Below are 17,669 nucleotides of genomic sequence, written 5' to 3' on the forward strand. Positions count from 1 at the left end.
GTGTGAAACCAATTGAAATTCATCGAAAGTTGAAGGAGACACGCGGTGATGGAGTTATGGATGTGTCGAAAGTGCGTTCGTGGGTGCGACAGTTTAGTGAAGGCAGAACATCGTGTGACAACAAACCGAAACAACCTCGGGCTCGCACAAGCCGGTCTGACGACATGATCGAGAAAGTGGAGAGAATTGTTTTGGAGGATCGCCGAATGACTGTTGAACAGATTGCCTCCAGAGTTGGCATTTCTGTGGGTTCTGTGCACACAATCCTGCAAGGACGACCTGAAAATGCGAAAAGTGTCGTCCAGGTGGGTGCCACGAATGCTGACGGACGACCACAGGGCTGCCCGTGTGGCATGTTGCCAAGCAATGTTGACGCGCAACGACAGCACGAATGGGACTTTCTTTTCGTCGGTTGTGACAATGGATGAGACGTGGATTCCATTTTTCAATCCAGCAGCAAAGCGCCAGTCAGGTCAATGGAAGCACACAGATTCACTGCCACCAAAAAAAGTTGGGTAACCGCCAGTGCTGAAAAAATGATGGTGTCCATGTTCTGGGACAGCGAGGGCGTAATCCTTACCCATTGCGTTCCAAAGGGCATTACGGTAACAGGTGCATCCTACGAAAATGTTTTGAAGAACAAATTCCTTCCTGCACTGCAACAAAAACGTCCGGGAAGGGCTGCGGGTGTGCTGTTTCACCAAGACAACGCACCCGCACATCCAGCTAACGTTACGCAACAGTTTCTTCGTGATAACAACTTTGAAGTGATTCCTCATGCTCCCTACTCACCTGACCTGGCTTCTAGTGACTTTTGGCTTCTTCCAACAATGAAAGACACTCTCCGTGGCCGCACATGCACCAGCCGTGCTGCTATTGCCTCAGCGATTTTCCAGTGGTCAAAACAGACGCCTAAAGAAGCCTTCGCCGCTGCCATAGAATCATGGCGTCAGCGTTGTGAAAAATGTGTACGTCTGCAGGGCGATTACGTCGAGAAGTAACGCCAGTTTCATCGATTTCGGGTGAGTAGTTAATTAGAAAAAAAATCGGAGGCCTTAGAACTTGAATGCACCTCGTATGACGACGTCATATTTCAGCAGTATAGTTGTCCATGTCTCGGAGCCATAATCGTCCTCAGTGGTTTGAGGAGCATTACAGTGAACTCACGATGGTCTGCCGGTGACCAAATTCTCCTGATGTAAATGCTACGAAACCCATCTGGGTCGCGTACGCAAATTATCGCCCCTTTATTTAAGCGGATTACATGACCTGTGCGTAGGTATCTAATGCCACGTACCTTCACACACCTACCGACACGCTGTCGGATCCCTGATACGCAGAATCAGGGATGTGTTTCGTTCCAAAGACGCACAAACAAGCTATCAAGCAGGTGGTCATAATACAAGAACGTCGGCTTCCGCGGCCGGTGTCATAGTGATCACAATTCTTCTGGATATTATGCCGCGTCATTGCTAAAAACTAACAATAATAATAAACTAAAACCGACGTTTCGGCCGAATTGCAACGGCATTCCTCAGGGCCGTTGCAATTAGGCCGAAACGTCGGTTTTAGTTTATTATTGTTGTTAGTTTTTAGCAATGACGCGGCATAATACCCAGAAGACATTTAATCACTAGGTGGTCGTAATGTTTTGGCTCATCAGTCTATACTGACTTCGAGTGGAACGTCACTGGTGGTGAGGTCTTCAGGAGCACCTCGTTGCGCATTGCAGTGAACATTCGCTACCGTCTGTGGTAGGGGCATGCGTTGCCGACATTGCTGTGGTACTGTTGAAAGGGTGCAGTACCGCCTGACATTGAAAATAGGTACAACATACTTCATTATTTTTGTCAGAACAACACATTTTTTTTTTTGTAAAATAACTCAATTTCAATTAATACAGCGAAGCCGGATACCAGTGTGGGAAAGAATGACAATTTATTTATTTAATTTATCATACGTGCACTCCCACAAAATAAATCCATACATCCAGTTTGGTGAGATCTGTGAAATGAATGAATGTATGGTCGTCTGCTAACCGCAGATAGTGAATGTGAATATATGATCATCTTTGAGACGATCCTTTGGCCACCTTTGGTGGGACCAAAGAGATGAAATTTACCTGAGCTTTGAGCGCCTGAAATGTGGCTGACCAATATGGTAGCAAGGTGCTCCCCCATTTCGACAGAGGTGTTCTCGCCATGTTTCAGCACTCTGCCGCTGGATCTTGTGCTGTTAAGACCTGTCTTAGTTGTGCTCCGTAAAGACAAAAGAGTGGAGACATGGTATGCATGTGGAATATTTAAGAGTAGTTTGAAATAATATTTTCTCTATTTCAGGAAGTTTTGTGGGGAGAATTAAATGTCAGGCAGGTAATATTAATGGGATTGTAGTAATCTTCGGAAGTGACCAACGGTCACAATGAAACCACGTGTAGCAATAAGTTGAAATACTTCCGTGTGCTTAAGTTAAGCTGAATTACTAGCGTGTTTACAATAAGTTGAAATATTTAAGAAATAGCGTGTGTACCATAAGTTGAAATATTTAAGAAATGGCGTGTGCAGGACTTGAAATTAGAGACGAGTACTTCCACGTGGTGAGTACTGTGTGAGTCTCAAACTGTGTATGAGACAAAAGATAAAGAGAAGTACTCGTCCATGGTATCAGTTGAGGTCTCGCGTGTGTGATGAATACGTTCTTAATATTACTTTGCGTGATACGATTCCGTGTGACGCTAGATTCAAACTCTGAGAGAGAAGCAAGGTGAGTCGGCCGTCTATACAGCAACGCCACTTGGCTTGCATTGCACAGGAAGGCGTGCATATATCTCCAGAGTTCATAGTAGGAAAGTAGAATTACGAAGTGGGGCAGTGTCGTGTGAAACTGGGATAAACATTAATTGAAGTGGGAAAGCTGAAAGCGATAATGTTGTGACTATTCCCTGTGTAGTATTGCATATTGTAGTGTGGTGTATGTCATGTAAGTTGGGTATGTGTGGTTTGCATAGGAGAGTAGCAAGGTAGTTTCAAAAGATTAGTGGGTTATGCTTGTTCCTTCGGTACCGCTCGGTCTGGAGGAAAGTTTCGTGATGATGATTGTGAGAGTCGAAGTGTGAGGTATAATAAAAGATCCACTATCCTATCCAGAAAGTGCACTGTAGCGTTAAATAATTACGAGACCATAAGGTAGAGATTCACCAATGTAAAGCCATGCCCACTGGGCAGAATTTCTCATGTGTTATTGTTGTAGGTTATAGAATTTGTGTGTTTAGGTTATAGAACTTATCGGAATAAACAAGATAGTGAAAAGAAAAAGATTGGTGGACTTTTCCTTCGAATTGTATGTTGTCATGATGTCCCGAATTTATAATGTGCGCGCCATTCATATTCAGTGCGGTGGTCACGTGTTGATAAAAGCCGTTAAATAAAAGACAAAGAGAAAATGTGGTATTGCCAGTGCATAGTGAACAGTCAGAGTTGTGTAAATTACTGATAGTCAGATGTGCGTTTCCGTTGCGTATTATTCATACAGGAGGATAATTTGTAACTTAATTGAGAGTACGAGAGTTCATATTACTCGATAAATAAGAATGAATCCACTCGCTTGGCAGACCACTCATCTTGCAGGCCTGACTGCTTGATGCCACAGTATGAGCAAGGCATGTGGGTGCCTCTCACTGTGATCTCTGGACGGTACCATAACATAAATGACTAAATCCAGCCACAACCGGGAGAGACTGCCACTTGTCTGGCTATAAAATATCAGATTTCAAAACTTTCTTCTTCCCTTCAGATATTCGGTAGGTTTAAGTAAAAGTGCTGCCCTCGACACATTAGCGCTACTTGTTAAAAGGGAAAGGCCTTTTTGCAGTTTTCATCTGTTTTTGACCCTCCACTGCTATATTTACGTAGAAGGGCATTAATTCAATACTGTCTGACAAATATTTATTAACAGAATACTGCTTGAGACATTAGACAACTCCCAAGGCATCTACTGAGCATCGAATGGGAACGCAGCAGTGTAGGACAATAGATGGGGACTAGTTTCGTTCCTGTGTGAATTGCTGATTGGTATGTTCGTTGCTACTGTTAATGATGGGAGTACCGCGCGGTATTACATCATATCGCAATCTAGCTACGTGACTGCACCTTGTAACACCATAGCTCTTATGCTGTACGGATTTATTTTACTTTTGTTTCATTTAATGTTACATCATTGAGCTTCTGTAGATGTGTTTGATTGAATAGATAACACAGAATTGTATACTCCTTTCTTTGTACAAACTTTGATGTCATGGTTTGGTTCAATGCAAAGTAGTGTATCTGTACTGTAAATGCTTTGTCCCATTTGGAGGGAACAAAACTTACTGTATATGATTATAATTTTGTGTGAATAATTTTTTGTAGAGATGTCAATATGTGTAAATGTTTTGTTTTATTTAATGTATTTGGTTGCTGTTATGTACATTGGTGATCCTCACTTAGGGTTCTTAGTTAGTTTGTATGTAAATGGTGTAGTGGTTCCCCTCGGGAACGGAACTGTGTAGCGCGCGCAAATTGTGGTTGGCCTAGGTGGAAAAGGTGGAACTGATAGTCAGTCGGGAACGAGCTACGAGTCGGAAACGAGCTACGAGTCTGTGCACTGCCATGTAAAAGATGCTTATTTGTGCTGGTTCCGAGAGAGGCTTTTTCTGCTATTTTCCAATACCTCGGATGGATGGATAAACAGCTGGAACTATTCTGGAATTTGTATCTGTCATAGCCACCAAGAAATGACAGTCCAGCAATTCTACCTGCAATTCCACCTACCAACATGCAGTGGCCACCACATTGCGCAATCATTACATCGGAATACTACAATGATGTACAGTGAAGGATCAGCTTAATGGATGTGTTAGTGTGCTCAAATATAAGGTAATTTATATCTGAATTTATGTACCTACCTTGATTTTTTCCTCATCATAACACCTCTCAGGTTCCTCTCCGTTTGAACTAAAGTGGTATCCGAGTGTCCTTACTAAAAGAACATTAAAGCCCAGTATTTTGCTCATTAATGCCTCTTCAACATAGTAAAAAGAAAGTTAAAGTTAAGATGGCAAGAGAGTGAGTCAAAGTAAATGTTGTTTGCTGAAAATATTCCTATTAAAACTGCTTATTAAAGTGCTGTTGCCAACTTCAAAATTAAAAGTTCTTAAGACTGAGGCTTATAAAGTAAATGATCACATGGTTGTCTGTAGTAAATTCTAAAAGGTGAGTCAGTTTCTTGCAATTTTGTCAACATTGTGTTTCACTGTAGTAAAAGTGGGAAACTGCAATAGTAGAAAACTATATGTTCATGATTGCTAAGTGTTTGTCTCTCTTGTGTATTAGAAGTGCATATTAATAGTAATGTTATAAAGACCATTCACTTTGTGTAAGCCCTGAAAGTAATAGTGTGTTTCTGTATATGTTATAATTTTGCAAATAGTTTGTGCTGCTCTATCTGTTAGTTTCAATCATACCGTAAACCTATGTATGTGTCAGAGTTCACTGCACTCGCGTGTGACAAAGTATAGGTTGTGTTTATCCATTAAAGTTACTAATAACTATTTTCTTGAACGAGAATGTTAATCATTCTCTTGCCTAGTTAGGCTGGCGACCGTTTTCTTTATCCGTTGAACAGTGCAGATGGGCAAAATTTTGTTTGGTACTGTTCAAATATTCACGTAATTCTGACTTTCACTTCCGATAAGCCACCTCCGTTAGGTACAACACGGTCAACATAGCAAAATTCCTCTCAGAGGGTAACACTGTTCTGTTGCTTTATACCATTATCAATCCAACAAAATAATTCTGTTTTACAAATTGCCTTCAGTTTTGAGGTTATGGTATAACAGTAGCAGACAGGAGTGTTATAACCTGAAATCCATTTTTGAGAGAAAAGGGTAAAAACTGCAGACATAGTTTCACAGGAGACAGCGTTAAACGAATTGATCTAGAATCTCAGTAACAACGTGTGTCCCTGACAGAACTGCAACCATAAACAGGATTCTCTAGTAGCGTAATTTATGAAGTCGGGATAGCGCAGAAGTGACTTGTGGTAATTCTGCAAGACTTTACTTTTGTTCCGTACTGGGATTTGCTATCCTGATAAAGTCTGTGAACTGCTTCGGAATAGACATCAAGACGTTACTGATTTGAAGTTCACACTTTTCGATGCAGAGACAGAATTGCTTGTGAAGATGGCTACGAAACATGTTCATGCTGAATGCGTCCTTCCTATATAGTGACATATGAAATATGTTCATTATGTTTCCCCATAACTGCCACTATTAAGGTATCAAAATACCTCTCCATATCTCCATTCAGCTGCTTGAGAGTTGATTCGTTGTGATTATCATGGACTAGACGAAAAAAAAGGAATCTTAATTTTATGTACGGAATTTTCGTCTACGTACTTCCATACTTTTCTTGGTACTGGAATATGCAGATGAACGAGTATCATTTGCTCAGTTAGAGAAATATAAACACAATGAGACTCACCTGAATGTCCACCATATGTTTATACACATCGTGTTCAGCCAGAAGAACGCTGCCAGGAAGAAGAAGTGCATCGCGATCGCTGCAAACAGAACAAAAAAAAAAAAAAAATTCAGCTTCAAATAATCTTCCAGCTTTCGTGATGGGCGGTAGGTGGTAATGGTTTTAAAAATATTTTCATTAGGTTTTCATAAAATTTTGACATGAAATATTTGGTAAGCAATTATAAAATTTATGAAGCAGAGCTACAGAAAGTTAAAGCAAATTGGAACGACCACATAGATAATATTGTGGGTAGAGCAAACCAAATACTGCGAATCATTCGCAGAACACTTAGAAGGTGCAACAGGTCTACTAAAGAGACTGCTTACACCACGCCTGTCCGCCCTATTCTGGAGTATTGCTGTGCGGTGTGGGATCCACATCAGGTGGGACAGACGGATGACATCAAAAAAGTACAAAGAAGGGCAGCTCGTACTGTATTACCGCGAAATGGGGGAGATAGTGTCGCAGACATGTACGTGAATTGGAGTGGCAATCATTAAAACAAAGGCGTTTTTCGTTGCGACGGGATCTGCTCATGAAATTTCAATCACCAGTTTTCTCCTCTGATTGCGAAAACATTCTGTTGGCACCCACCTACATAGGGAGAAATGATCATCACGATAAAATGAGAGAAATCAGGGCTCGAACAGAAAAATTTAAGTGCTCGTTTTTCCGCGTGCCGTTCGAGGGTGGAACGGTAGAGAGACAGCTTGAAGGTGGTTCATTGAACCCTCTGCCAGGCACTTTATTGTGAACAGCAGAGTAATCACGTAGACGTAGACATACACTCCTGGAAATGGAAAAAAGAACACATTGACACCCGTGTGTCAGACCCACCATACTTGCTCCGGACACTGCGAGAGGGCTGTACAAGCAATGATCACACGCACGGCACAGCGGACACACCAGGAACCGCGGTGTTGGCCGTCGAATGGCGCTAGCTGCGCAGCATTTGTGCACCGCCGCCGTCAGTGTCAGCCAGTTTGCCGTGGCATACGGAGCTCCATCGCAGTCTTTAACACTGGTAGCATGCCAACGACAGCGTGGACGTGAACCGTATGTGCAGTTGACGGACTTTGAGCGAGGGCGTATAGTGGGCATGCGGGAGGCCAGGTGGACGTACCGCCGAATTGCTGAACACGTGGGGCGTGAGGTCTCCACAGTACATCGATGTTGTCGCCAGTGGTCGGCGGAAGGTGCACGTGCCCGTCGACCTGGGACCGGACCGCAGCGACGCACGGATGCACGCCAAGACCGTAGGATCCTACGCAGTGCCGTAGGGGACCGCACCGCCACTTCCCAGCAAATTAGGGACACTGTTGCTCCTGGGGTATCGGCGACGACCATTCGCAACCGTCTCCATGAAGCTGGGCTACGGTCCCGCACACCGTTAGGCCGTCTTCCGCTCACGCCCCAACATTGTGCAGCCCGCCTCCAGTGGTGTCGCGACAGGCGTGAATGGAGGGACGAATGGAGACGTGTCGTCTTCAGCGATGAGAGTCGCTTCTGCCTTGGCGCCAATGATGGTCGTATGCGTGTTTGGCGCCGTGCAGGTGAGCGCCACAATCAGGACTGCATATGACCGAGGCACACAGGGCCAACACCCGGCATCATGGTGTGGGGAGCGATCTCCTACACTGGTCGTACACCACTGGTGATCGTCGAGGGGACACTGAATAGTGCACGGTACATCCAAACCGTCATCGAACCCATCGTTCTACCATTCCTAGACCGGCAAGGGAACTTGCTGTTCCAACAGGACAATGCACGTCCGCATGTATCCCGTGCCACCCAACGTGCTCTAGAAGGTGTAAGTCAACTACCCTGGCCAGCAAGATCTCCGGATCTGTCCCCCATTGAGCATGTTTGGGACTGGATGAAGCGTCGTCTCACGCGGTCTGCACGTCCAGCACGAACGCTGGTCCAACTGAGGCGCCAGGTGGAAATGGCATGGCAAGCCGTTCCACAGGACTACATCCAGCATCTCTACGATCGTCTCCATGGGAGAATAGCAGCCTGCATTGCTGCGAAAGGTGGATATACACTGTACTAGTGCCGACATTGTGCATGCTCTGTTGCCTGTGTCTATGTGCCTGTGGTTCTGTCAGTGTGATCATGTGATGTATCTGACCCCAGGAATGTGTCAATAAAGTTTCCCCTTCCTGGGACAATGAATTCACGGTGTTCTTATTTCAATTTCCAGGAGTGTATAACAATACTTCCATGTCGCGGTCTATCGCGCTGCTTCCCGAGGGGGGGAAGGCGTGCCGGTCCCCGGCACGAATCCGCCCGGCGGGTTGGTGTCGAGGTCCGGTGTGCCGGCCAGCCTGTGGATGGTTTTTGACTCTTAAATGCATGATTTTTTATTTCAAGCTGTAAAAAAATCTACGTTTAGTTTATAGTGCCTACATTACGAAAAAAATATTGAAAAATTGTAATTAAATTAACAAAGCATTATTGTTGACAATCCCTACAAACACAAAAACAGACCTCATTTCAAATCTATCGTAAAGACACTCGAATTAACAGTCCACACCGTATCCACTTGCGTTTTCAAAATAAAAAAGTAATTTTCAAACCCACAAATCAGTGCACCAACACCGAAAAAACGGCCCTACTTTCCGCCAAAACACTCGCGCGTCAGTACACCCACACAGCTGATCGTCGAACGGGTTCAGTACATCCTGCCATTTACGATCGGTATGAACTATTAGCAGCTGCAGTGGACTGTATACACTTACAAACTGCCTATTGGCTTCTGTCTCGGGTTCTTCGGCCAACGTTCATCTAATGATTTTTCTGACGTTTCGCCTGCACGAGTGGCTGGCATTGTCAAAGCTTCACCCTCCATTGCCGGTGGTGAACTGGAGGCGAGCTCGCGGCCGCAGACTATATGTACCTGGCGCGCCAACGTCCGAGGGCTTCTCCACGGTCATTTCCGGTGCGGTTCTACTCTTGCTACCTGCGACGGTCGTTCGCTGCAGTACGGGAAGCCAGGATCCGTTTACCTTAAGGCTTTCCTCCTTCTTGTTGAAACTGTTCGCGTGTTTTTGGATTTCTACGGCTTCTCTGAACAAGCGCGTGTGATAGTGCTTCTCTACAGCCAGAACTTCCGTGTCGGCGAAAAAGAAATGTCGGGTACGGCCTTTCTGCCATACATTCCCAGAGTGACGGACAGAATCGGCCGTACACTGCGCAAACACGGCGTAAAGACGATTTTCAAACCGACAAGGAAGATCAAAGAGTGTCTTAGATCGGCGAAGGAGAAAAGAGACCCACTTGCAATGTCGGGAATATACCGTATACCTTGCACATGCGGAAAAGTTTATGTCGGAATGACTGGACGATCCATTAACACCAGGATCAAAGAGCATAAGCGACATTGCAGGTTGGGGCAAGTGGAGAAATCGGCCGTGGCAGAGCACGCACTGAATGAGACCGACCACGTAATCAAATTCGCCGACACGGAAGTTCTGGCTGTAGAGAAGCACTATCACACGCGCTTGTTCAGAGAAGCTGTAGAAATACAAAAACACGTGAAACAGTTTCAACAAGAAAGAGGAAAGCGTTAAGGTAAACGGATCCTGCCTTCCCGTACTGCAGCGAGCAAGAGGAGAACCGCACCGGAAATGACCGTGGAGAAGCCCTCGGACATTGGCGCGCCAGGTACATATAGTCTGCGGCCGCGAGCTCGCCTCCAGTTCACCACCGGCAATGGAGGGTGAAGCTTTGACAATGCCAGCCACTCGTGCTGGCGAAACGTCAGAAAAATCATTAGATGAACGTCGGCCGAAGAACCCGAGACAGAAGCCAATAGGCAGTTTGTCAACAAGTGGCCACGAAAGCCTTAACAATTTTGTGTATTCACTTAACTACATAACGAATGTGTTACAAAATGTTGCTCAGTTTAGGATACATCGAAGAAATGAAGTCGGTAGCTGATCAGCTATACTATGCATTAAAGGGTTAAGGCGTTCTTCCATCTACCTCGGCGAATGCGGGCTGGTTCTCCTAATTCTGCCACAGTTACACTGGGTCGGCGATTGCTGCGCAGACACCGTTTCCACGTACGCGTACACCATAATTACTCTACCACGCAAACATTTGGGGTCACACTCGTCTGGTATGAGACCCGGGGGGTCCACTGGGGGCCGAACCGCAGAATATTCCTGGGTTCGGTGTGGGGCGGCGGTGGGGTGGGTGGACTGCTGTGGCCTGTTGTGGGGTTGTGAACCACTGAGGGCTACGGCAGGATGAAGCCTCTCCGTAGTTTCTACGTCCCCAGTTTAATACAACACAATATAATATAATACAGGATTATTACAAATGATTGAAGCGATTTCACAGCTCTACAATAACTTTATTATTTGAGATATTTTCACAATGCTTTGCACAGACATACGAAAACTCAAAAAGTTTTTTTAGGCATTCACAAATGTTCGATAAGTGCCCCTTTAGTGATTCGGCAGACATCAAGCCGATAATCGAGTTCCTCCCACACTCGGCGCAGCATGTCCCCATCAATGAGTTCGAAAGCATCGTTGATGCGAGCTCGCAGTTCTGGCACGTTTCTTGGTAGAGGAGGTTCAAACACTGAATCTTTCACATAACCCCACAGAAAGAAATCTCATGGGGTTAAGTCGGGAGACCGTGGAGGCCATGACATGAATTGCTGATCATGATCTCCACCACGACCGATCCATCGGTTTTCCAATCTCCTGTTTAAGAAATGCCGAACATCATGATGGACGTGCGGTGGAGCACCATCCTGTTGAAAGATGAAGCTGTCGGTCTCCAGTTGTGGCATGAGCCAATTTTTCAGCATGTCCAGATACACGTGTCCTGTAACGTTTTTTTCGCAGAAGAAAAAGGGGCCGTAAACTTTAAACTGTGAGACTGCACAAAACACGTTAACTTTTGGTGAATTGCGAATTTGCTGCACGAATGCGTGAGGATTCTCTACCGCCCATTGTGTCTGTTCATTTCACCATTAAGAAAAAATGTTGCTTCATCACTGAAAACAAGTTTCGCACTGAACGCAACCTCTTCCCTGAGCTGTTGCAACCGCGCCGAAAATTCAAAGCGTTTGACTTTGTCATCGGGTGTCAGGGATTGTAGCAATTGTAAACGGTAAGGCTTCTGCTTTAGCCTTTTCCGTAAGATTTTCCAAACCGTCGGCTGTGGTACGTTTAGCTCCCTGCTTGCTTTATTCGTCGACTTCCGCGGGCTACGCGTGAAACTTGCCCACACGCGTTCAACCGTTTCTTCGCTCACTGCAGGCCGACCCGTTGATTTCCCCTTACAGAGGCATCCGGAAGCTTTAAACTGCGCATACCATCGCCGAATGGAGTTAGCAGTTGGTGGATGTTTGTTGAACTTCGTCCCGAAGTGTCGTTGCACTGTTATGAATGACTGATGTGAGTGCATTTGAAGCACGACATACGCTTTCTCGGCTCCTGACGCCATTTTGTCTCACTGCGCTCTCGAGCGCTCTGACGGCAGAAACCTGAAGTGCGGCTTCAGCCGAACAAAACTTTGAGTTTTTCTACGTATCTGTAGTGTGTCGTGACCATATGTCAATGAATGGACCTACAGCGAATTTATGAAATCGCTTCAATCATTTGTAATACCCCTGTACAATACAAAACGTTACTTCCCTACTTTATAAATCACCAACACTGCAGAACGGGAGAGCGATTAGAAAAACTTACTACTAACAGAGATAAAAAAAAGTGGGTGGCAAGGAAAAAAGGTTGGTTGCTGTCACAATCCACATAAATAGAGAAGCCCAAATTATCTCGGAGACATAGCACTGACATGCTTATACTGCAGTTGCCCCCGAATTGTTCCTCTGCTGTACGTAGTACACCACGGTGTAAAATATGTTCGCATCCCTCCGCATTTAGCGTTTTCTTAAGCGGAATAAATGAAATGAAATATACCGTGAGACCAGTATCGTGTTGTAAACGCCAAGTTCATGGGACAGCATAATTAAGGAGTCTGTCGAAATAAAGATGTCAGAAAATCTAATAAACAGGGACGGAGTCTGTCGAAATAAAGATGTCAGAAAATCTAATAAACAGGGACGGAGGTTTCAATTTAAACATGGCTTGAGATCTGCCATTCAATTTATTAAGATCTCGCCGGCCATTTCATCCACCAGAGCTAGAAAACGATAGAATGTGCGTTTCACTGAACACCAAAAAAAGTGTAAAGGACCTAGGGGAATGGAACTCAGATTTAAACAGCGGCGAGAGACGCACCATAGCTCACAGTCTGGTTGGAGTCCAGGTACACACAACAGTAAAATTCGAAGCACCTTAATACGGTGGCTCAATATTTTACGAGGGTTGGATCTTAAATAGTGACAACTATTTATTCACAACCGATACAAAAGAGTTACATGTTTGGACCTGTTACTGTCCTTTAAAGTAATCACAAGCGTTGTGTAGAACCCGTTGCCAGCGATGTGGAAGGCGTAGTATACCGAAGCCTGTATTAGCGGAGCCTGTTCTGTTGATGGTGCGAATGGAGCGGTCTGCTGCCTGCCGAATCTCTGGAACAGTTCTGAAGCGAATGCCACAGAGTCCGCAGCACCATATCCTGCCTGTTAACTAGAGATGGGGGATCCGCTCCTGAACGGATTCATAGAGTTGAATCTTTCAAAGGAGTGAACAATCAGTGATTCAGAAAAAAAGAACGGTAGCTCCAAACGTTTCCCACGGCAGAGAGAGAGAGAGAGAGAGAGAGAGAGAGAGAGGGAGCATATCAGCGGCGCCTCTGCTGGTCAGAGCACAGTGCACGCCACACAACACAGCCGGCGCCGGCCTCTGCCCTGCTTCTACCTTGGCTGCCTGCATTGCGCAGTGCCCCATTGGATTTTGTGTTTCACGTATGCCGTGCCGTCTCTGTGCGTCCTCTGCCGCGTGCAGTGTCTGGCGCAGCTTAACTTCGCATCGCACTCTGTCGGCGATCGTTTCAGTCGCACGTCCTGCCCTCTGGGCAGTTGATGCGAGCAACAGGACAGAGAGTCTCCTAGCGGAGAACATAAATACTACTTGCAACAACCTGCTCGCAAGAGAACGGACGATTTGTCTCGGAGCGGGTGACTGGTGGCCGTTCACCGCTCCCCCCACCCTCGGAACTCGCCCGCTCAATGCTCGCCCCACCATCTCGACTCTAGCCAGAGCGTTGAGCAAAGCGACTCAGGTGTCACTCTGGTCTCTGCGGTCTCAGCTCACGCAGTAATACAGCTCGCGGTTCGACATGCTCGACTCAGCGCCTCTGCATCGGAGTTCGTCTCTACTGGATATTGTTCTTCGTAGTAATACCGCTATGTATATTACATTATTATGTTATGTATACATCAATTGTTTTTATTTTATTTTTATTTGTTTAAACTGATTAGATTAGGTTCCTGATGACTCCTCTTACTATAGGATTTTTATTATGGACACTCGAATTTACGCTTTAATTACGAGCGAACCGATAAACGTATCGCAAAATGTGATACACCAATATTTTCCTTGTTTTATTCTGCGTAAGGCTATATGCAGCACTTTCGTTTTACAGTCAAATTTATATTTTTTTTTTCTTACTCTGGTACGGATTTTGCGATCTTAGGCGTCTTCGGAAGGAAACGTTCACTTTAAAAATATATGGCTTGCGATGTATTTGTATGAGGTTAATGAAATTTTAATACATTATAGCCAAATATATTGTTAATGTAAATCTCAAGTTACAACATTTTCCAATCACCCAAAAAACCACGATAGTGCAAATAAATCAATAATCAAAAATTTTGTCATATCGTGGAAATTTCAATAAACAATACAAAATTCTTACTCATTATCTGTGTTACTTCAAAATAGGATCAAATAAGATCAAAATACAGGTATAGTACTGGAATAAACCAAGTTTAAAGGGCAATGTGCCTTCCATTTATTTTCTATTGTAAAAGAGTGCTGAGTCATGAAAAAGAGCTAGTTCATTTCAGGGAGTGAACAGTTCTGATCCGATCTCTGAAAAGAACAGTGTTGCCCATCTCTACTGTTAACATATCTCTGTATTTGGTGATTCGCTAGCTGTATCTTAATAGATCTGTGAGGCATGCGGTTGTGTAAAGGCTTAAGCTGTAGAACTACACCACACTACACCTCCTCTGCCTCGATGTCCCGTCCGCAAAGGAGCCGCCCTCCCCCCCCCCCCCTCCCCCCTTACCTAGCTGCCTGCCGAGCCAGGGGACCTAGTAATACTGCACGTACTCCAATTGTGAAATTTTATCACTGTAAGACACACAGTTTGTGAGACGTTTTACGCTTGTGATTTCTTTAAAGAATCTGTGGTGGGTGTTTACTGGTAAACACTGCTGCGGCGTTGTAACGCTGCGTTACAGCTGCAGCCGCCACCGTTGTCACCATGGAAGCCAGGCAGTGCTGGATCGCGCCCTCGGCAGTTGCGTAAAGCCACCCCGCACTGCCCGACATTCGACCAGACGCCGCCGCCACATTTATTTTCAGAGGCCGTGGCCGAGACCGCGCCTGCCTGCGGATGCGATAAATATTAACGGCGCCACAACACACACACACACACACACACACACACCTCTTCCCTATCTTTCTTTTTGGCTCCTCGCCGCTGTGAGTCACTGTAGAAAGCCGTGAGAAGGCCAGCTCCTGGCCTAGCAAACCGGCAGACCCGCATGTCTCTCGCCGAATCACCTCTTTTGCCAAATGAAGTCAATTAATGATACGTAACATTTACGGCTGCTGGAGTCAGTAGCTTTATTCCCGCGTTTCATGTTGAGGCGGTTAAGTGGGAGATGTGTCCCAGAGCTGGATAGTGACAGATGGTGACGCGAGACTGGACGCGCACGTAGTTTATGTATCAGCCGATATAGGGCAATATTAGATAGGTGACTAATTTAGTTTCGATTGTGTCCACTAGAGTGCACTAAAGTAATAGAATGTTTTTCATAAACTGTTCTAGTATTTTCATGAAGTGTGTAAGTAGGCTGTTTAGGTTTTTATATTGGCAACGCCACGTAGCGGTCTGTATGAAAATCACTGGCTGTGCTGTGTGCAGTCTGTGGCTAGTTTGCATTGTTGTCTGCCATTGTAGTGTTCGGCAGCTGGATGTTGACAGCGCGTAGCGTTGCGCAGTTGGAGGTGAGCCGCCAGCAGTGGTGGATGTGGGGAGAGAGAGATGGCGGAGTTTTGAAATTTGTAAGACTGGATGTCATGAACTGCTATATATATTATGACTATTAAGGTAAATAATTCGTTCGTTCTCTATTAAAATCTTTCATTTGCTAACTATGCCTATCAGTAGTTAGTGCCTTCCGTAGTTTGATTCTTTTATTTAGCTGGCAGTAGTGGCGCTCGCTGTATTGCAGTAGTTCGAGTAACGAAGATTTTTGGTGAGGTAAGTGATTTGTGAAAGGTATAGGTTAATGTTAGTCAGGGCCATTCTTTTTTAGGGATTTTTGAAAGTCAGATTGCGTTGCGCTAAAAATATTGTGTGTCAGTTTAAGCACAGTCGTATACAATTTTTCAAAGCGGACGTTTCAAGTGTTATTATGTCTTTTTGTGTATGTAAAATGTTATAAATGTGTTTTAGCAGTATGAATGATGCGTGAGTGTGGTTTAAGGTTAATGTGAAGATAATTGTTTAACGAGTTATGTAGTAGGATTTAGTGTGGGAACATTTCGAAGAAGTATGGATATGGACAAAGGGGATTTTGTAGAATAGATTTGTAAAGTGAGTTTATGGTAAAGGCAAAGTTAATTCAGGTATAAATAACAACAGCAAATAACTTTATGCATAAACAGAACTTCAGCATATTAGATAATTGCGTCGGTAAAAAGTGCAGTCGTTAGGTTCACTATTTTGCGATTGGGTATTGATGAAAAGCGCGGACTGACGCGGGTGAATGTTGTTTTGCTATTGGCTGTTGAGTAAACTGACCAATGGTAAAGCAATATTCTTCGCGCGCCTTTCTCTGCTGGTAGAGAAGACTGACAGTATTCTGGAGAAGGGTGGGAGCCTAGCCATGAAACAGTTCGGACGTGTGTGGTAGTAGTTCCGATGGAAACGATAAGCTGCCGTATCTAGCAGTGTTTCATACATCAAAAGTGTGGTAAAGTGACGGCATAATTATTCCGATGGGCGTGTAGAAATTTCGGAATTTTAAGTGAATTTCGTGACGAGAAAAGACATATATTCCGCGTGGCGTATTGAGCAGGTCGGTGGCTAAAAACTGTGACTACATTTGCTACCGACGGACTTAATATTTGGCGAGCATTCTCAATCAAAAAGAATCAGTATTTTTGTAGCTATTACGTTTTCGGGAAATGTAACACCATAAACTTGCTAACGCGAGTGAAAGGGATTGTGAGTGACTGTGCTAAGACTAGCACGGGCTTGGCAGTGATACTTGTTCACCTAAGTTTCAGACTATATTAATTGAGGACACAATTTCCAAACTTTCATTTCGTGTGAAAACTTTCTCCCGAAACGTAGATTAGTGACTTCAATTGCAGCCTGGTTCACGTCGAAGTACAGTAGGTTTCGCTCGGCTTTGCTACTGATGATCTGCTGAGACAATGTTCACAGGTAGGTGCAGGTTCGTCGTAAAAAGGGACGGAAAGGGAAAGAACCGCGCCGCCGCAATGTCTCAGCAGAGCGAAGATGTAGTGGTTATAGACTTGGCCACTGTTTCTATGTTTCGATACAGTGTATCGATACGTGGAACTGTTTCTGTGTTTCGGAACGGCTGTGGTTCACTGTTTCGAAACAGTCATGTTTCATTCCGCCTCTGTCTCGGATATCCGGACCAGATTCGATCTCGAGCCAGACACAGAAACTGTATCGTTGTTTCAAAATAAGGCTGTTTCAGTCCACCTGTGCCTGGAACGGACTAATTGTATCGAAACAGTGATGTTTCATTCCGCTCTGTGTCGGACGAGATTCGGGCTCGGCACAGGTACTGAAACACAACATACCACTTCGTGAAACACTTTCAAGAGTGTCGAAATCTTTTTGACAGGCAATAGCATGAAGCTTAGGATATCCGAAAGTAAAGCTTCGTTTCTAGCTGACTGTCCT

General features: G+C 44.8%; 1 protein-coding gene across 1 annotated transcript in view; it reads right to left on the minus strand.

Annotated features, from left to right (window-relative positions):
- LOC126165602 (probable G-protein coupled receptor Mth-like 1) overlaps nt 1-17,669 on the minus strand; it is a 659,324-nt gene that overhangs the window by 94,276 nt on the left and 547,379 nt on the right. The window contains exon 4 of the mRNA XM_049920376.1: nt 6,522-6,600. Coding sequence (XP_049776333.1) covers nt 6,522-6,600 — 79 coding nt within the window. The remainder of the gene's footprint in view (nt 1-6,521; nt 6,601-17,669) is intronic.

This window comes from Schistocerca cancellata, chromosome 1, assembly GCF_023864275.1.
Source record: "Schistocerca cancellata isolate TAMUIC-IGC-003103 chromosome 1, iqSchCanc2.1, whole genome shotgun sequence".
Lineage (NCBI taxonomy): Eukaryota > Metazoa > Arthropoda > Insecta > Orthoptera > Acrididae > Schistocerca > Schistocerca cancellata.